The sequence below is a fragment of the Amblyomma americanum genome, chromosome 9 (genome assembly GCF_052857255.1).
Source record: "Amblyomma americanum isolate KBUSLIRL-KWMA chromosome 9, ASM5285725v1, whole genome shotgun sequence".
Classification (NCBI taxonomy): Eukaryota; Metazoa; Arthropoda; class Arachnida; order Ixodida; family Ixodidae; genus Amblyomma; species Amblyomma americanum.
This window is the reverse complement of record NC_135505.1, coordinates 131,553,652-131,573,861: the sequence shown is the minus strand read 5'-3', so window position 1 is coordinate 131,573,861 and position 20,210 is coordinate 131,553,652. Positions and strand designations below refer to the sequence as shown.

General features: G+C 48.2%; 3 protein-coding genes across 5 annotated transcripts in view; all 3 read right to left on the bottom strand.

Annotated features, from left to right (window-relative positions):
• Positions 1 to 20,210, bottom strand: part of LOC144104382 (TNF receptor-associated factor 6-like) — a 375,592-nt gene that overhangs the window by 174,520 nt on the left and 180,862 nt on the right. The window lies entirely within an intron of this gene.
• The window catches only part of LOC144104385 (TNF receptor-associated factor 3-like), a 182,492-nt gene continuing 162,836 nt past the window's right edge, over positions 555 to 20,210 (bottom strand). The window contains exons 2-3 of one of the 2 annotated variants that reach the window (XM_077637359.1): positions 4,860 to 7,334; positions 555 to 3,071 (exon numbers count right to left, since the gene is read on the bottom strand). In XM_077637359.1, coding sequence (XP_077493485.1) covers positions 7,236 to 7,334 — 99 coding nt within the window. In that variant the 3' untranslated portion in view covers positions 555 to 3,071; positions 4,860 to 7,235. Of the gene's footprint in view, positions 3,072 to 4,859; positions 7,335 to 20,210 lie in introns of those variants that run through there. The other variant, XM_077637358.1, reaches the window with a different exon arrangement.
• Positions 9,719 to 20,210, bottom strand: part of LOC144104386 (TNF receptor-associated factor 3-like) — a 52,294-nt gene continuing 41,802 nt past the window's right edge. The window contains exons 1-2 of one of the 2 annotated variants that reach the window (XM_077637361.1): positions 15,097 to 15,396; positions 9,719 to 10,765 (exon numbers count right to left, since the gene is read on the bottom strand). In XM_077637361.1, the coding sequence (XP_077493487.1) occupies positions 9,719 to 10,765; positions 15,097 to 15,381 (1,332 nt within the window). In that variant the 5' untranslated portion in view covers positions 15,382 to 15,396. Of the gene's footprint in view, positions 10,766 to 15,096; positions 15,397 to 20,210 lie in introns of those variants that run through there. The other variant, XM_077637362.1, reaches the window with a different exon arrangement.

Genomic DNA, 20,210 nt, shown 5'->3' with positions numbered 1-20,210 from the left:
TGAGTAGTCGAGTCATCGGGTCGAAAGCCGGTTATTGGGTTCATGTAAACGCACGCAGGGCTGGGAGTTGGGGGTCGCGTTCAGTCAACTTCGCTACAAGGGGTAGGTTGACTCAACTCGACGCTGTCTCAATGTTCTTTAGCCATGTCGAGTCGAAGAGTCGGGTTAGTGGGAGGGGAGATGATAAATCTGACCCGCCGCGATGGCTAAGTGCTAGTGTGCCCGGCTACTGAGACGAATTCCCTGGTTCGATCCCGGCCACGGCGGCCGCGTTTCGATGGAGGCGAAAGGCGCCGGTGCGGTGTGTGGTGTCAGTGCACGTTAAAGATCCCCAGGTGGTCGAAATTAGTCCGCAGCCCTCCACTACAGCACCTCTTTCTCTCTTTCATCTTTCACTCGCACCTTCCTCCCTTACCTTACTTCGCGGTTGGCATGTCCACCGAGATATACGAGGCAATTACTGCGCCATTTCATTTGCTGAAAAACGAATGTTCAAAAACGAATTTGCACTTTTTGGATGATAAATGCGAAACTGTGTTTCACTTGCGCCGTCACGCCTCCGAGAGAGCGGAGGCGTGACGGCACCACCGCTGTCTCGGAGGCAAGCACTGCCCTCTCCCATTGGGCTGTTCGGCGCTTGCTGCTGCAGTCGAAACTGCATCGACTCGCTAAATTCAAGTTCATGTAAACAAGAACTCGTCGTGCTGGCGGGGTGGCCTTGCTCAAACCGACTCCCGACTCGGCCCGACGCTATCGGGTGCATGTAAAAAGGAGTTTAGACATGGTGAACGCCCACGCCTCTTTCATTCAATACGTGATTGGCAGCGTTATACTTAGGGTTCGGACTTTTCGGTTTAAACCAAAAAAGGTACGCCGAATTCAATTTTCGAAGTTCGGTTTTAATCGAAGAGTGTCATGACCCATGACATGGACGCCACAGCTATAGCATGCATTACCTATTCAAGAGAATAAATTATTACCTACGCCAGCCAGGGGCGTAGTGATATTGTGGTACCTTTTGATTAAGCAGAGGTGTCGTGCGTTTTGAGGCATTGCTCCACTACCTTACACGCATCTGCATACCGACAGGCTCCAATCCATCCTCGGCAGAGCTGCGCAGATTCAGATAAAAAAATAAAATAAAATGGAGGACACAGTTGAGCACCGCTGTAAGGGCATGACACGGCAGGGTTAATGCCCCCATCTCCGGAAATGATCATTCTCTACAGTGTATTCAGACACCACTGGGACTCGTCATACCACTGATGGCGCAGTGGCGCAGAGGTTACGCGATGCGCCACTTCCCTCCGATTGGCAGGTGCTGCTGCCAGTCGGGGTTGCGAGAGCAACCTCTCGCGACCAATCGTAAATTTAGCTGAAACCTGCAACGGTCTCTGATGCCGAAGCTGGACAATTTGTTCCTACATCAAAAATTAAATTTTCTTGCGTTAGAACGCGTTCTTTGCTTTTATTTTTGCTATTACGTAACTCTGAGGTATTTCTATTCACGGTGTAAAAAATCCGCGATTCCCTAATGTTCAACTACATGATAATAAGATTGATAAAATCGCGACCGTGATGTTCTGATGAAAACGAAATGAATATTGGATCTGAGCCTTACATCGCAAATTAAGGTTGCCGTTTTTTTTTTCGAACAAGGAATGAAATAATCAGTAACAGATGCGACAGGCGGGTGCTAACGTTTTACCAAGCTGCTTAAGAAAAACACACTCTCTGCGAGAGCGAAAACAGCATTTCTTGATTTAGTAACTTTTATTTCACATACTGCATTGAGAGTCATATGATCGTCACAAATAAATCAAAATTAGAAGCTATTTTTGTGCTCCGTTGTTAATCGAAGCTGTTCAGGAAAAAACCATCATGCACGTGTTTTTCGATTAATTTCTACTGAAGGTATAGTTAATAGCTAAAAAATTAAGAAATGAAGGGCAGGAAATTCTAAGCGGTGGCCCATGTCAGCGCTCCAGTCTGACTGAAGGCAGCAGTGTAAAATTTATTCGAAGCTGGTCATTATCAACAAACAAATCACGGATGAGATCTTTGAAGTAAAAATATGTAGCAGAGTAAACAGCCTGACGACTTGATGTTGTTGGCTTTTGATTACCTGGGTCATCTGGAGTTGGCCTAAATACCGGCACACGCTCTCCCCTTCCACTCGGATGCATTAAGCTCACCCTGATCTTGTGCTTGAACGGCCATTGGACGTCGTCGTCCATGTCGCCCTTGTGCAGGGTGTACTTGACAAATAGCAGTAAAGATGTCGAGTCACTCATGAACCTGGCTCCAGGAGACATGCAGTAGCCGCGTAGGTACACCCTCTCGCTGTCATACTCAGCCCTGCCGTTCTTCAGCGCCTCTTGTTGAAGCGACTTGGCGCCTCTGACAAAAAACTCGCACTGCGTCACTTGTAGTGCACTCACTCTACGCGCACTGGTGACGAGTTGCAATGATTTTTGGTCTCTTTCCTTCAATTCAGTCTTGACTTGTTCAACGCTAGCTGCAATCTGCGACAAGTCAATTCCAGTTGCGCCCAATTTATTGTTCAGTTTATTTTCTACCATTTTTATACGTCTCAAACAAGTGTTAACAGTATCGGTGCATGACGCCAAACATTGTTTGACTTCAGCGTTGGATGTCGTTATTTCCTCGTGATTCAGTTCTTTTAAAGACGTTAGTTCTTGACGCAGTGTCTCCTTTAGTGTGTTTATGACATGAGAGATTTCGCTTAATCGGTCCCCATTCGTACTGGTATCCACAGCTATTGGCCTCGGATATGCTGCGATTTCACCCCCCTGCCCTTCGAATGTTCCTCTCAAAGAAGATGCTGCCTCATCGACTTGAGACACCGGAACTTGGCTTTCGGATGCGACAGGCGTCGAAGTGTTGCAAGAGGCCGACCGGAGATGCTTGCACACGTCTCTGCAAAGAACGGTGGCCGAGCACTTGGGACAACAGACGGAGTGGTGTTCGCATTCCAGCAGGAAATGCTGGGAGATCCTTGAAGCTGTGGTCGCGTACTCGCAGCCACTGCCTTCATTCCAGCAGTTGACCTGAATAGACACAAAAAGTCACTCGGAGAGTTGCTGTGATTATATGGCGAGGGAGGTACTTCTTACATTCTCTATAGAGTAAGTGTATTGGAAACAGCCACTCGGCTGTGGAGCTCTGACGGCTACGGATATTTTTCATTCTTCGCCCTTGAATTGATTTTCAGAAATTAAACGCTGCTCGTGACAAACATATAGGAAGACAATCACATTTTCAATTTTCTGAGTACAGTGAACATTTATCGTGCGCCTTGCTCAGTTTGTCGTAGGAAAATCATGACCAAGAAATTGGTGTCAAACAGATTAAAAACTGTTTGCCTCACTATTCATTGCAACTTTTTGAAGGTATGAGAGTGGTACTGTGAACTGATAAACCTTGTTCCAGAAAGGCACGTAGCTTATCACCGAGCAGCCCGGAAAACAGGTGGGAGGTCACACTGTATTGTTCAGCGAAAGATACGACGGCCTGCCCCTGATATCTTTGGCTTCGCTGCTGCACAGCATTCCTGAGTGGATCGAGGCGCGGCAGGACGACTTCATAGCGGCTGCTTCAGGCATCCGCGGTAGAATTACATGGGTACTTTGAATGCAAGAGCCGATTTTTCAGTACAACAAAAGCAAGATTCCCTGCTTTGCAAATCGGGCGAAGGTAGACGCAGGAAGACGTCTGCCGCACTTGATTGAAACCCAAGGCTCCGCACTACATTTAATCACATGCTAACAAAGGAAAGGCTAAACGCAGCCAGCTGTGGGAGATAACTAAGGCTACGATTTTGGCTATCTGATTACGTTGGAAACGTGATAAAATAATGGAAAATTTATTGAGTAACTTTCTTCTCGCCGTGGAGAGGTGAACTGGTAAAAAGAGGATGTTTCTCTGAAAGCTCGGTATGGTATGTCTTGGCGGAGTAGAAACAGTAGGTGACGCGAGCTTTAGCTTGTAGACATCTTATTGACAAATTACGCCCCTTTTTGCAGCATGCTAGCACCATCTCTTAGCTTAAAATACGAAGCGCAGCCTCATCCAAAACCGCAGTTCCACGCTTAAATGATTATCGAGATGTCCGAGTTTACGTCGAAAAGGTCGATACCATTAAGTTTCTCTCGAAGCTCACCAATGCACCACGCGTAACATCTCCCTTACTCGCAAGCACTGAATACTGAGGAGAAGTCTTCCTCTTACCAGATCAAGCCTTTTACGGGCAACATATCTCGCAGAACATCTTCAGCTTTGTACGACCCTGAAGTTGGCATGGAGGCATATATATTTTTCCAGCTAAGATACTGCATAGGATGCCTCGGATTGTGAAGTTTTAATCTCTGGGCGGCCTCATTATTTACGTTTATGGTTTACGGGGGTTTCACGTCCAAAGCGACTCAGGCTATGTATGATTTACGCAATAGTGCAGGACTGCGGGAATTTCGACCCCCTGGCCTTCATTAACGTGCACTGACATCACACAGCACACGGGCCTCTGGAATTTCGCCTCCTTCGAAATTCGATTGCGGCGGCCGGGATCGAACCCGCGTTGCTCGGGCCTGCCGCGCATTGCTTTAAACTCTCAGCCACAGCGGTGGCTTCATTTTACGGACGCCATTCAGGCCCAGCGTATCATTAGGCTGATAAGCAGGCTATTCAACAATAGGAATATTTTACAGGGCTCTTTCTTAGCAATACAGTTTAATTCTCTCTTCCAACGCCTGTGGAATGTGCAGGCATGCGGTAAACACTGTGCGGCAAATCGCAAGGCGCAAACGAAACGAAACAGTAAGAAGGCTATTGTTGTTTACCTCTCTTTTCAGCAGGTCATCGGCAGTGCAGTGGAACAGAGCAACGTCCTCCTTTTCGTAGTGGTTGCCGTCCAGAGGACACTCGTTCAAGCCGTCCTGGTCGCACTGTTCGTAGCAGCACTCGCACAGCACGTGCATGCAGGGCAGCAACGCGGTCCTTTTGCGCACCAGTCCGCAAGCGCTGCACACCCGGTTGCCTGGAATAGGCTTAAGGAAGGTCAGGGGCCTCCAGTCAAGCTCCGGGGAGAACCCAACCAGTGTGTACTGCTTGTTTGCAGGAGCCATAGCTCTCACTGGAAGTACGTCCGAGGCACCGGTCGCACGAGCAACTGTTTCTTGCACCCGCTGAAAGCGCGGTCTTATTTTGTTCGCGGAGACTGTGAAGGCGACAGTCTTGACATATATTAGTGTGGGCAGTGAAAAGAGAAAGAAAAGTATTGTTGCCCAGCATGAATTGTCTCTCGTCGCATGTGAAGCGGAGGAGAGAAATGGGACGGGTCTAACGTTTGTTAAAATTTAACGAAACGCCCTCATGATTGATAAAAGATCGAGACTGACAGATTAACTTTCATCAACGCCCACAGTTCCGAAAAAGGCCGCAAAACGGCCTTACCGGTGCTCCCTGGGAAATGGGGCAGCAGGAGGGGGAGGTGACCACTTTGAACAGAAAATAAAAAGCCATGCTTATGACGCGCACGGTTTACTGTATTACGGATTGTGACAGTTATGTTTAGTCTAAGAGATGTTTAATGCTCCAAAGCGACTCAGGCTAGGAGGAAACGCCTTAATGAAGGCCTTCGGATAATTTCGACCGCCTTGATTTTTTTTTTAGCGTGCACTGACATCGCACTACTAAATAGACGGTCCTTTAGCATTTCGCGCGGCCATCGAGACGCGAGCACCGCGGCCGGTGTCGAACCCGCGTCCTTCGGGTCCTCAGCTGAGCTCCGTAACCACTGAACCACTGCGGTGGCTGGGTTGTGGCATTTGTTCCCGCAATCTAGATAAATTTTCCCACCGAAGTGAAGCCTTTTGTGGATGGCACCAGTTTTTTCTTCGTCAATGAACTAGCTCCTCCCGAACCGGTGTAGGCTGGCCGATAGCTTCTCCATTTGCATGGAGATGCAAATAGAAACAGATGCTCTGTCAAAGGCCGCCAGCCAGTCTGTCTCGGAGATCGATGCCTGCCTCTAAGCTGCAGTCTGTGCGAATAGGGGAACGTTGTGACGTATTGCCTGCGTTTCACTGCAGCCGTGATTCATGCCAGGAGCCATGAGAGGGGCCGTGAGTACGAAGCGGATATTCAGGAAAGCGGTGGCGGAAGTTCGTGGCTAGGGTGGCAGCTTATAACAGACTCGAGACTTAAGCCGAAGTCTTCATACCGGGTGTCCCAGCTAACTGGAGCCAAGCGATAAAAAATAAATTATTAGAGACAGGGGAGTGAAACCAGTTGTATATTGGTGACAGCCATTTTGCGCACCACAGGCAATTTTTGTTTCGCAAATAAATAATAGTTTATTTAAGTGTAATTATTTAAGTTAATAAATATTGACTTTATGCAACAAGTTGCATTTGAAGAGTTTTCGGACACCTTCAGAAACCCCCATTCCATAATTTAGGACAAGGAAATCCTCACGCGTGTCTTTTTTTTTCGCAGCTCCAAAGAAAGCCCGCCAAATACAAAAATAAACTACGTGACCAGTGCATTCGCGCGCCACGATTGTGCAGCTCTCAAGCGTGGTTTGAGCAAACGAAATCACCGGCAGCCTTGACTCGAAGCCCCTCACCAGCGGCAGGCCGATATGTTGGCGGCGGCAACTCGCACCGTCATGTGCGAACTGGCTGACGTGGACAAGAAACCACCAAGCAGACGATATTTTCGTACTAACTTTTAGTGGTATTCTAGAAAGTTGTTATCCAATAAATCGGCTTTCTGTCGTCTATTTCACTTTTGCAAAGCGGCAGGGTGCCCGTGTGCTGTGAGATGTCAGTGCACGTTAAAGATCCCAGGTGGTTGAAATTATTCCGGAGCCCTCCACTACGGCACCTCTCTTCCTTTCACTTTTCACTCCCTCCTTTATCCCTTACCTTACGGCTCGGTTCAGGTGTCCAACGATATATGAGACAGATACTGCGCCATTTCCTTTCCCAAAAAACCAATTATTATTTTGTTATTAAAGCGGCAGGTTAGGCTGATGTTAGGATAGAAAGTGCAACGACACTTTTCTTGTTGTACTCCATACGCGATTTAGCACGGAGTTTCGGGACTGTTGGCTTCGTACTGCACGGAAAATATTCTATGGGAATAAACAATTTTTCGTGCCACTACATGGTTTTTGTTTGCATTGTTGCTTTTACTAAAACATGAGTGCTCTTTCAACTCCAGCTAACATACGCCTCAGTGCCTGATGGGATCAGCAGGCACGAAGTCCATGTTGGCGCACAAGGTGGCGACCGGATCCGTGCAAGGCAGCTCTCCGAAGGGGAGGAAGACGAGAAACGTTTGCTTCAGCTTCATCATCATCATCATCATCATCAACAACAACAACAACAATTCATCACCTCCGAAAAATGACTCGCTTGGGAGCGAGAGAAAACAGTGGGCACGGATGCTCTACTTTCATCAGCGAAAATCAGGGGAGAAATAAACCACGAAAAGCGACGCCCATAGGAACAGTGGCCTTATAAACCGAGAAAAAAAAAAAAAGAACGGCGGGACTTCGCGGTCCAACGTCGTCATGAATGGGAAAATAGTGTGCACTGAAACGAAGCATAAGCGACACGAAGCCAAAGTGGAGACTGCACGCCGACACGGCAGCACACTCATCCAGAAAACTATATAATATGGGGTGTAAGTGTGCGATGCCCGTTTGCGCGCTGTGGGCCACATGGGCGTTCGTTTAGAGAAAAGTTGCACTGCGGAGAAGCCTACCATCCTGCGCTCGTATAGAGAGTGATTTCCTCGGGAAGAGAGCAATGCTGCTGTGTTTATACGCACGGGGAGGAAATTCTCGAAGGTGCAACGTGTGTCACCTATGATTTTACACAATTTCTAAAAAGAGGCTTTTTGAGTTAGAATAGCGCTTTGTGCAGGATAGCAATGTCAGCGGTGTAGTGCATAAGAATACAGCTTGGACGAGCTAACTAGCAGGCTGGTTAACTAACATTGAATTGTTAGCTTTTTAACTATTACACTCCTTAATTATTAAGAGCCCTGTAGCCCATCATAACTAAGATCCATGGCAGTTTTTAGAATTTTGAGAACGCGGTCGCCCTCGATCGGCCCAACAAATTTTGGCCACATCGCGCCAAAATACACGCGCTTCCGAGAAGCTTGCAGGCAAAGCAACCTCTCCAGTGGGCGTAACTCTTCCAGATAGCAAAAAATTTGCTTCGGCCACAGTGTCGAGGGTAACCGTGTTTTCAAAATTTTAAAAACTGTTATGAATATTAGTTACTGTGGGCTACATGCCTCTCATTAATTAAAGGTCCCCTAAAGGGGAATCTGAACGTGTCTTTTTAACGTGGAAACCCGATCTAAACCCTCCGAGCATTCTTAAAAAGTGCGTCTTAATTTCCAGTGCGGTTAATTTCTTTAATTTTAATTGAATTAAGCGCCCCATCTCCCATATTTATTTTTTAAAAACTCAATGCTGAAGGTACGAGGTCTCACCCTACGCGTGGAGTGCCTTTCAGCCAGTCCAGTGGTAGCTTCGCTTACTCCAGCGATGGCAGAGCTGCAAGCCGCCATGGGATTGGCTGAAAGGCACCCTACCATTGGTTGACCCTTCCTACCTTCAGAGTAAGGTTTAAAAAAAAGGCTGGAGCCAGGACGTTTAATCCGATTTAAATTAGGTAAGTCGAGCGCACAGGAAAATAATACAGTTTTCAAGAATGCTCGGAAAGTGAAGGTTCCTCTTTGGTGCAACTTAATGGAGCCTAAGAGTAATAATTAACACGATAAGTATTCGATATTGGTTCACCAGCCTGCTAGTTCACACCTCTAATGTGTATTGTGATGTACTACGCCGCTCAGAATATTATGCCGAAAAAAAGCGCTCTAAAGGCATAACGCGTTAGCGTTAATGGGTTAATGGTCGCATGCGCGTAATTGATCATTCTCTACAGTGCATTCATGTACCTATGGGACTCCTGATACCCCTCCTGACGCAGTGGTTACGCGATGCGCCCCTTCCGTACGATGGCAGGTGCTGCCACCGGTGTCATTAATTTAACTGCCACGGTCGCTGATGTCGACGCCGGACAATTCGTTCCGACATGAGATACTAATGCTCTCGATTTCAAACACGTTTTTTTGCTTTTATTTTTGCTGTTACGAAACTATGGAGTCTTTTAGAATGTAAGAAATACGCGTTGTGCTGTTGTGCAAATAGATGATAAGATTATCGTAATGTCGCAACCGTAATGTTTGAAAATGGAATTAAAATTGGACATGGGACTTAAACAGCACATCAAGGTTGCAGGTTCTTTCTTTTTGGGCGGAGGGGGGGGGGGGGGCAAAAAAGGAAAAAAAATCAGAAACAGATCCAATAAGCGGGTACTGAGGTTTTACCAAAGCGTTTCAGAAAAAGGCAACATTCTTTGAGGGAGGGAAATAGCATTTGTTTATTTACTCGTCTTTATTTCACATACTACGCTGGGAGACATCTGATGGTCGGAAATAAATCAAAATTAGAGGCTCTTTTCGTGCTCCGCTGTTAATCGACGCTGTTGAGAAAGAAACCTTAACAAGATTGTTTAGAGATGAAATTCTACTGAACTTAAAGAAATGAAGCGTACATGCATGTTCACAGACAGGAAATTCTAAGCGGTGGCCCGTGTCCGCGCTTAAGTCTCATTCAAGGCAGCAGCTCCCAGTTTATCCGAAGCTGGTCATTACGTACGTACCCATCATAGATAAGACCTTCAAGGTTGAAAGCTGCATTATAGCGAACAACGGCCTTATTTGATCTGGTTGGCTTTTGATTACCTGAGTCATATGGATTTGGTTGAACTTCGCGCATAATCTCTCTTCCTCTCGGATGAATTGCGCTCATCCCGATCTTGTGCTGGAATGGCCACTGGACATCGTCGTCCATGTCACCCTTGTGCAGAATGTACTTCACGTACAGCCGTACAGATGCCGAGTGTACCTCGAACCTGACTCCAGGAGACATGCAGTAGCCGCACAGGTACACCCTCTCGCTGTGATACTCAGCCGTGCCTTCCTCCGTCGCCTCCTCTGTAAGTGACTTCACACCTATAATTAAAAACTCGCAGTGCGTCACTTGTAGCAAACTCTCTCTGCGGGCATTGGTCACGTGTTGCAATATTTTTTGCGCGCTTTCCTTCAATCCAGCCTTGACTTGTTCAATGCTAGCTGCAATCTGCGACAAGTCGGCTCGAGTTCCGCCCAATTCATCGTTCAGTTTTTTTTCTAAACTCTTTAGACTTCTCAAACAGGTTTTAACTGTATCGCTGCATGTCGCAAAACATTGTTTTACTTCGGCGTTGGACGATGTTATTTCTTCGTGGTTCTGTCCTTTCAAAGACTTTAGTTCTTGACGTAGGGTCTCCTTAAGTGCGTTTATGCCATGAGAGATTTCGATTAATCGGTCCCCATGCGTGCTCATATCAGCATCCATTGGCTTCTTATATGCTGTGATTTGACCCGACGATGCTGCCTCATCCACTTGACCCGCTGGAACTTGGCTTTCGGATGTGACAGGCGTCGAAGTGTTGCAAGAGGCCGACCGGAGATGCGTGCACACGTCTCTGCAAAGAACGGTGGCCGAGCACCTGGTACAACGGACGGAGTGGTGTTCACATTCCAGCAGGAAATGCTGGGTGATCCCTGAAGCAGCCGTCATATAATTGCAGCCCCTGCCTTCATTCCAGCAGTTGACCTGCAAAGATACAAAATAAGTCACTTGGAGACAGGAGGTAACTATCTGGCGAGGGATCTATTTAAGACCTTCTCTGTGTATAGCCAATAGGAAATGAGTTTCGATATTATCTGCTCCTTTCCGGGAGTGAGAAAAGCGCGGAACGCGAAAAATACTTTTAAAAACAAGCTTTTCTATTTTGTAATGGGCAGTGGAAACCGTCACGACAAAGCCGCCGAGGCGAGCATTGCAAACAATATTCTTTAAAAGGTAAAGCCTCGTTAAATCATTTGTTCTGATATTTTTCCGCTTAATTAGTCGAAAATGTTGTAAGCGCTTCAGTAGAAGCAGACGAAACGACAGGAACGGCATATTCAAACGGCCCGCGCTTCTTGCAACGCTCTCCTCGACGGCCTTGTCGTGACGCTTTGCGCTACCGCAAACAGATGGCGCCACTGCCGCCCTTCATTGAAAAAGCGTCGTCTGCGGGTTTTGGTTGCCGATCTCTACGTAGACTTCAGTAGAGTTAGTTCTTGGGCTAGTTGGTATTGTTGATTGCTAAAGCCATCACAAGTAGTGAAAGTGGCGGGTTACAGGTGTTTTTTAGTGTGAAGACCCATAAACCTGATGCCCCCCTTCGTACAATTGTAAGTGAAAGGGGAACATGGCAAAATCATGTCAGCAGATTCCTTCAAAAAGTGTTGAATGGCCTCAAGATAAATGATCCATTTTTGGCGAGGAGTTCTATGGATGTAATTAATTTCCTAAAGGAGAACCAAGATGTAAGATACGCCTTTTCGGTTGATGTTGACGACCTTTTCTATTCTGTTCCGCATCAAGAACTGTTTGCTGCTGTCAAGGAATGTATTGACGATAACGGTACCGTTCAATTTCAAAATGTGTCGGGGATGACTGTAGATAACTTTTTAGCGCTTTTAGAATTTTATTTGTGTAGTACGTTTATCGCCTTTGACAAGGAGTTTGATCTGCAAAAGAAGGGGATTTGCATTGGGTCATGCGTCGCCCCGGTTTTATGTGATATTTTTTTAGCATGCATTGATCGCCATTTGAACTATCATTTTGAGCAATCTAAGATTGACTGTGTTCGAAAAGTGTTTCGTTATGTGGATGACTTTTTAATTGTTTTAGACAAGCATTGTGCCATTCCCAATGAGGATACGCTTATGAGTGTACTGCATGACTTCAAAAAGCATGGAAGGGGGCTCACTTTCACGTATGAGCTCCCGGTTGAAAACAGCCTGCCGTTCTTGGATGTGAGATTAAGGTTTATGAATAAGCACGTGTGCTGGTCTTACTTGACCAGAGCATAAAAAGATCTTTTGCCTTATAGTTCATCCCATTCAAAGATTGTGAAGAGAGGGATCGCAAAACTCTGCTTAGAATCTGCACTCTTAAAATCCTGTGTGCATGATATGCAAGATAGTTTTGAGAACCAATTGGCTAGGCTTGAGGCCGCCGGCTTCCCTGACTCGGTAGTTGTCGCTGTTGCAGAAGCGTTATTGAAGAAGTTGAAGCCCCGAACTCGGAAGGAGGCAATAACACCCCCGCAGGCTAAAGTAAAACCTGCAGTGATGCCCTACGTGCACAAACTATCTCATGGCCTCAAAAAGGTGGCAAACCGGCACAATGTGCCGTTGGTCTTTTCAGCCCCTCGGAAGCTAGGCCAGTTGGCCCGACGCATCACAGGTGATGACAAGAAACCTGGGTGTAAAAAGAGGCACGGGAACCGCTTTGCGGAATGCGCCACAGGCGTTGTGTACGAAATTCCCTTGACGTGTGGCAAGTCCTACATAGGGCAAACGGTGCGCTGCGTCAACGACCGTCTCAGGGAACACGAAAGAGATTCAAGGAATAGGGAAGGTGCTAACCTTGTTGAGCACTGCGCAACTTGCAAAGATTGCACACCGATGTTTTCGGCAGTGAGGATTCTAAGCAGAAGCAAATTAAAAACAACCCGTGAAACGATAGAGGCATACTATATTAAAAAAGCTGGGTCAGAGTGTGTCAGCGATACCTCAGTCATTCTGTATAATACAGAAAAGGCGTTCCTGTCAAAGTTTCTGCGATAAAGATATGATGAGATTGTTTTTCCTATTTTTTTCTTTTTTGGTCCTTTTACGGTGTGCGCCTGCGCTGGTCTGAGAGTATTTAAGCTGTGTGTGTGACTCTGAATAAGCAGTTGTAAGTCAGCGCTGTGTTCGTCCTTGTTCGTCCTTCTTCTTTTCTGTCTTCTGTCTTCTTTTTCCTAGCTAAAACCGTGCCGTTGCGCTGAAGAACTATGAACTTCACTCTACGTAGACGATTATGTTTTCGCATCATGCACGGCTCAACAAAGTAAGTACCGTTGTCAAACTTCCTACGATACAAAAGTTATCATAATACGCGGGCTCTGTGTGCAGTTTCATCGCAAATGAGCCAGCGGTTGAGGCGGGGAAACTTTTGAAAGTCTTTACGATAAAAACGCACAATACTGTATTTAGCTAAGCGGTTCTACACACGGCCCAGCAGTTGGCAGAGTGACACGTATATTTTCCGCCTCGCGGTACTACCTAAGCCAAAGGATCGGCAGTTGACCAAGAATTAGCCTTTTCCCAGAACACTGCGCCCTCTACCGTCACATAACTATACCAAGAATGATCAGGTACTGCGTCAAAGTAACCTTAACAGAATTGAAAACTTGTGTTCCACCTGGCTAATGACGCTCAACATATCCAGATGCAAATTCATGCCGGTAACACGAAAGCGCACTAATATCAACTACGCTACGCGTAATTATTGAACTCAACCACGCTTACCGAAGTAGAATCAGATGGTATCTAGGAATCCATATCAACAACAACCTCACCTGACCAGAGCACATCACGAAGGTGGATGCTGACGCATCGAAATCACTCGGTTTTACCAGATGGCAGACTCAGTTTTTCACTTTCTGCACGAGAAATTTATCGCGGCGGTTTCAGGCCGCCACACTAGAAAGGCATGCGAACCGTTAGTCTAAGAAAGGCTCGATCAGTACAAGAAAAGCGAGATACACTGCTTTGCCCATAGGAAAAGGTAGGATCAGGGAGACGTCCGCCGCACGCTAAATACTTTAAACCACATGCTAACCATGGAGACACTAAATACAGGCGGTAATGAGCGATTATAACTAAGGCTCCGCATTCGGCTATCATATTAAGTTCGAAACATGGTAAAGTAATGCAAAATCTATCGCCTCTTTTTCTCTCTTCGTGGAAAGGTGTATTCGTAAAAAGGAGATGTTTCGATGAGAGCTCGGTATTGTATGTGTTGCCCGAGGAAACACCGCAGTTATACCGAGCTTTAGCTAGTCGGTATCTGATTCCCAAATTACTCCCCTTTTTGAAGCATGTTGGCACCATTTATCGAATCGGCATTCGATGCACATCCTCGGCTAAAACCAGAAGGATATGCTTCAATGATTATCCAGATGAACGCAGTTTACGCCGAAAATATCGATACCACATGGTTCCTTTCGGAGCTTACCAATGTACCACGCCTAACGTTTTCAGCACTCGAAAGCACTGGAGGCTGAGGAGGTTTCCTCTCACTATATCTCTCTCTGAGCTGCTTTGTACGACGCAGCAGTTAGCCTAGGGGCAGATATATTTTTCCCGGGGAGAGGATTTCAAATACTTAAGTTGTGGGGGTCCTCTTCATTTTACGAATGTGGTCTATCGGGAGTTTAACGTCCCAAACCGACTCAGGCTACGAGGGAGGCATTAGCAGAGGGCTACGGGAATTTCGATCCCTTGGTGTTCTCTAACATGCACTGACATCGCACAGTACACGGGCCTCTAGAATTTCGCCTCCATCGAAATTCGACCGCCGCGGCCGGGATCGGACACGGGTCTTTCGAGTAGACATCCGAGCGCCATAACCCCTGAGCTACCGCGGAGGCTTTATTTGAATGAAACCAGAAAAATAATTATAGAAACGAGATATAAAACAAAAACAAGAAAAGGAAAAGAAACGAAGAGAACAATATTATAAAGATAAAGAAAATAAAAATGAAAAATCGAGAAAGATAAGAGAGGACAGGGGAAAGGCTTTCGGGCATTTCCACTCTTAAGCCTACAGGTGCAGTACTGTAATATTACACGGATATCATTGCTATCCAGCCTAATCTCATTACGGCGACAAAAAGGGCGCTGCAGCAATAGGAACATTTTACAGGGTTCTCGATTTGCAGTACATTTTTATACTGTCCTCCGACGGATGTGTAATGCGTAGACATGCGAGAAACACTGTGCAGTAAATCGCAAGGCGCAAACGAAAACAAACAAAAAGAAGCCCCCCATTCTCGTAATTACCTCTCTTCTCAGGAGATCTTCAGCAGTGAAGTCCAACAGAATGACGTCCTCCTTTTCGTAGTGGTTGCCGTCCAGAGGACACTCGTCGAAGCCGTCCTGGTCGCACTGTTCGTAGCAGCACTCGCACAGCACGTGCAAGCAGGGCAGCAACGCGGTCCTCTTGCGCACCAGGCCGCAGGCGCTGCACACCCGGTTAGCTGGAATAGGCTTCAGGAAGGTCAGGGGCCTCCAGTCGAGCTCCCGGGCGAACCCAACCAGCGTGTACTGCCGGCTTGGAGGATCCATAGCTCTCAAGGTAGGTTTGTTCGCTGCGCCGGCCGTTCGTGGAACTGCTTTTCCCACCGCCTAAAAGCGCGCCCTAATCTTGCTGCCGGCGGTCGTCAAGGCCACAGTCCCAACTCCAGGAGCTGACTCACGTCCACGGAGTAAAGACAGACAGGAACGCCCGCGCGGTGCAATGCGTTCGGCTGGCGCGATTTTGCTGCACTAATGTCCAGAGATGGCGCTGGTCCGGCTTTAGCTACGCGCTGCACTCTCTCCCTTTTCTCTTGCTGGCTGGCCGAAGGGGCTCTGGGCGGGTGTTGTTTGTGCACGCTTTCTCCTCACCCTATCCTCGTCGCAGAAACAGCTAGCATGCCTCAATGCTCCCTTCAACCCCACTCCCACACACACACACGACCCCGCTTCGGCCGCTTCTTGAAGGGGGGTGCTTTTCTTTGAAAGGGACAATGTCGCCTCAGCGGGGACGGCCACATGTTTGAAGCTACTTCTCCCCAAACCGGTTGCATGTGCGAGGTAACGCGTCCGCGCGGTCACAGTTTTCTTCGGCCGCAATACTAGCAAGATGCCCGATTGCTGCGGGCCAATGAAGCCTTGCGATTCTTCCACAATACAACTTGCGCGCTGTCCATAAACATTTCACAGACAGGCAGCAGGTGTTGTTGCTTGAAAGGGATGGCGAGGGAAAGTTGATGTCCAAGTGGACGGGGCCTGTGACGGTAATGCGGAAGACGCGCCCGTACAGTTATCTGATCAAACTCGACAATGGCGCATGTCGGACTGTCCACGCAAACAAGCTCAGAGCATACCACGCACGGGTGAATGTAGTAGGGGTGATATTCGAGGGCGACGCGGAGTTCGGCGACGTGCCCACGTTCCCCATGCGCTCAGCGCCAGGCGACGCGTTGCCGTCGGGTGCTCTCGAACATTTGAACGAAGCGCAGCGCCGAGAACTAGAGGCACTGATCGAGGAGAATGGCCACGTTTTCAGCAGTAGGCCCGGCAAATGCACGCTAGGAGCGCACAAAATCGTGCTAAAGGAGGGTGCTCAGCCACGGGCTGGCCATGCGTACAAGGTCCCGATGGCGTATCGGAAGGAAGTGGAGAGGCAAGTAGATGAGCTCCTGGACTGGGGACTAATATATCCCGTTGAGAGCCCTCATGCTCACCCAGTGGTTTGCGTCGCAAAATAGGATGGGGGGCTACGCCTGTGCTGCGATTATCGGAAGTTGAATGCGATAACCGAGCAGACGCGTTCCCGATGAGCCTACCGTCCGAGCTGCTGTTCCGAGTAGCGAAGGCCAACTTCATCAGCCTGATAGACATGCTGAGAGGCTATTCGCAAATATCCCTTGACGAGCAGGCACAGGCCCTCACGGCATTCGTCACTCCGGTGGGGCAGTACGCATGGAAGGTCATGCCCTTCGGCCTTCGAAATGCGAGTTGGACATTTCAGAGGGTCATAAAACAGGTACTAGCACCGCTCCGCGAGTACGCATGCGCCTACATAGATGACCTCGCAATTTATTCAGACACCTGGGAGGAGCATTTGAGGCACGTTCGGGCGGTGCTCGCTTCGATCTCAGCCGCCGGGTTCACCGTGAACGCAGGCAAATGTGGTTTCGCGAGACGAGAAGTCGAATTTTGGGCCATGTGGTTGGGTCGGGGAAGCACAGCGCTAATCCAGAAAAGGTCAGGGCAATAGACGAGATGCCGAGGCCCCAGACAACGAAGGAGCTCAGAAGCTCTCTGGGCTTAGCTAACTATTACCGACAATATGTCCCCGGCTATTCCCGCGTCGTGCTGCCACTGACGAGTTTAACAGGCGGACACCGCAGCGGGTCCCATGGGATGACGAGGCGCAGAAAGCGTTTGATGAGGTGAAAGCTTGCTTGAAGAGCGCATACTCACTTCATGCGCCTGACCCAAGTCGGGAGTTCATGCTCGCAACCAATGCTTCGGACTACACGGTGGGAGCCTGCCTTGCCCAGTGCGATGACGAGGGCCGCGAGCAGCCTATCGCTTTTCTGAGCAAAAAGCTTAGCCCGGCTCAGACCCGCTGGGCGACTATCGAGAAGGAGGCTTATGCCATCATTTGGGCGTTAGGGCAACTTGAAGTCTGGTTGTGTGGCGCACAAATTCGGGTCATAACGGACCATAACCCGTTCAAATACTTGACTCTCAGTAGTCGGCACAGCGCCAGGCTAACGCGCTGGGCACTCGCTCTGCAGAGATTCGATATCCGGGTCGAGCACAAAAAGGGGGAGCAAAACGCCAATGCCGATGCAATGTCGCGACTCGTAGCTGCCAACTAGAGGCGTGGGGGAACCCGGGCCCTGGAGTTATGTCATTTATGGAGGTGTACCCTGAGGCTTTGGCAACGCATATACTTAGGCAGCGGCACGGGGTGCTTCTTCGGCTCCGGGCCCGCTGCACGTTGGTCAGTTCGGTTCTGTGTGTGCTTCATTCCAAGATGTTATGCAGAACACTTGGTAGGGAGGTGTCGTGCGCGGCTGGCTTGGGCACATCCGGAGCGCCAAGTAAAGGCGTACGGAAATCCGCCTGTGTGTGGACGCCGGAGGGGAGTGCGGGGTGCTCAGGCGACCCAGCTTGGCCGGGCCCCATTGTACGCAGCCCCGCTCCGAGAAGCAGCAACGAAGACGCGCTACGCCTTTCATCCCTACCGCGGCGACGCTGCCCAAGGCCATGACCCGGGCGGCGGTCGTTCAGTGTGTGGCTAGGAGGCAGTTTTCGAGATGCGTTCCTCATGGTCACTGTGAATGCTTATCAGCTCCATATGACTGACAGGCACTTCCTGTGCACGTGGGGGCGTCAAGGAGAATTGGGGAGCGGTGGCGCCTTAAGTGGCCCCTCGGGGACGGCTTTCGACAATCTGTGCGGTCCTCGCATGCCCTTTAAGCCAGTAAACATGCCGCCCTGCGGGGGAGGATGGAGTGATCCGAGAGGACAATTACTGTTAGTATTCGTGACAATGACCTGTCCCCTCTCCCCAATCTTTGATTGGGCGTGTTTTACTCTCCTCTGTCTCTTTTTCAATGTGTTTTATTGTATGTGTTTTCCTTTCCCAGGCCCTTGATTGGATGAGTGGTTGTGTTTTGACCTAATTGGTTGGTGTCCCCGCTTTAGGGATTAAAAGAAGACGTTTTGGTGGGACCGGGGGTTGATTTCGTCTGGTCACTCTGCGGATCAATCAGTATGTACATAGTTGTTCTCCTTGTTGTACCTTCCATTCTGTCTTAACTATTTTATATGTGATTAAACAGTTTACTTCCTGAAGTTCCTTGAGTAATGTGACTGAGCAAGTTTAGAACCTCAAGACGTCGGCATCCAACAACTTCAACCTTTCCCCTTCGGGCTGACATCAAAGAGAAAGGGGTAAAAGGAACGCAACTGGCCCCCTCATATTCCGAAATTTTGCCCAATCTAATTTCTAACACCTCGGCTCGTTTTTGCTTCCTCTCTTTGTTATATTCCGGGTGCATAATTTTTGGCAGGGGGGGGGGGGGGGTCATCAGATTTTGTCTGATTTTCCTATCTAGCTCCACCTCTTGCGCGGGACACCTATCCGGTTTTATTCCAACTTTGGTCAGAATGGCTCTTCCTGTCCTCGTGGTGCTCAGTCTCTCAATTTTTGAGGTTCGCACCGCCTCCACCAATTATGGGCGGGGCATGTAGTATGCGGCTGGTGGGCATGCAAGCGAATCGCTCGCGAATCCCGGCTCCGCGGCGCATGCTCCCTCTCTCAAGCGGCGGCGCAGCTCCCGCTCACAATAACCACTTAACTGAAAGTTGCCACAAGATAGTGCACTCGCTGCATAAAAGAAATCGTAATTTAGCGTGCGCGGGTCAATGGATTGCGCAGATATGCTACGTTCGTTCTACGAAGGCAACGACTTCTCACCAAACACCCATTTTAGCGGCAGGTGAGGCGTGAAATATTGCGTGGTTTTGCGTAACTGAACAAAACTCACGAGTTCATCATTCTCTGGTACAACTCTCTCCTGTTAGAGTGCTGTATGTGAAGAATTTACAAAAGAAACGGCAAATATTTTTTCCAAACGGCCCACCGCGTCACGTGCACACAGTGCAACCAAACGGGACAATAATAATAATAATAATTGGATTTTGTGGAAAGGAAATGGCGAAGTATCTGTCTCATATATCGTTGAACACCTGAACCTCGCCGTAAGGGAAGGGATAGAGGGAGTTGAAGAAGAAAGGAAGAGGTGCCGTAGTGGAGGGCTCCGGAATAATTTCGACCACCTGGGAAATTATTCCGGAGCCCTCCACTACGGCACCTCTTTCTTCCATTCTTCTTCAATACCGTAAAAACAAAATGAGGAAAATTGGCTTCCGAGGAAAGGAAATGGCACAGTAATTGTTTCACATCTCGGCAGGCACCTAAACCGCTCCGCAAGTGAAGGGATAAAAGAGTGAGTGTGAAAGGAATTGGAGTAATAATAATTGGTTTTGGGGGGAAAGGAAATGGCGCAGTATCTGTCTCATATATTGTTGGACACCTGAATCGCGACGTAGGGGAAGGGTAAAGGAGGTAGTTAAAGAAGAAAGGAAGAGAGAGGTGCCGTAGTGGAGGGCTCTGGAATAATTTCGACCACCTGGGAAATTATTCCGGAGCCCTCCAATACGGCACCTCTTTCTTCCTTTCTTCTTCAAAACCGTAAAAACAAAATGAGGAAAATTGGCTTCCGAGGAAAGGAAATGGCACAGTAATTGTTTCACATCTCGGCAGGCACCTAAACCGCTCAGCAAGTGAAGGGATTAAAAGAGGGAGTGTGAAAGGAATTGGAGTAATA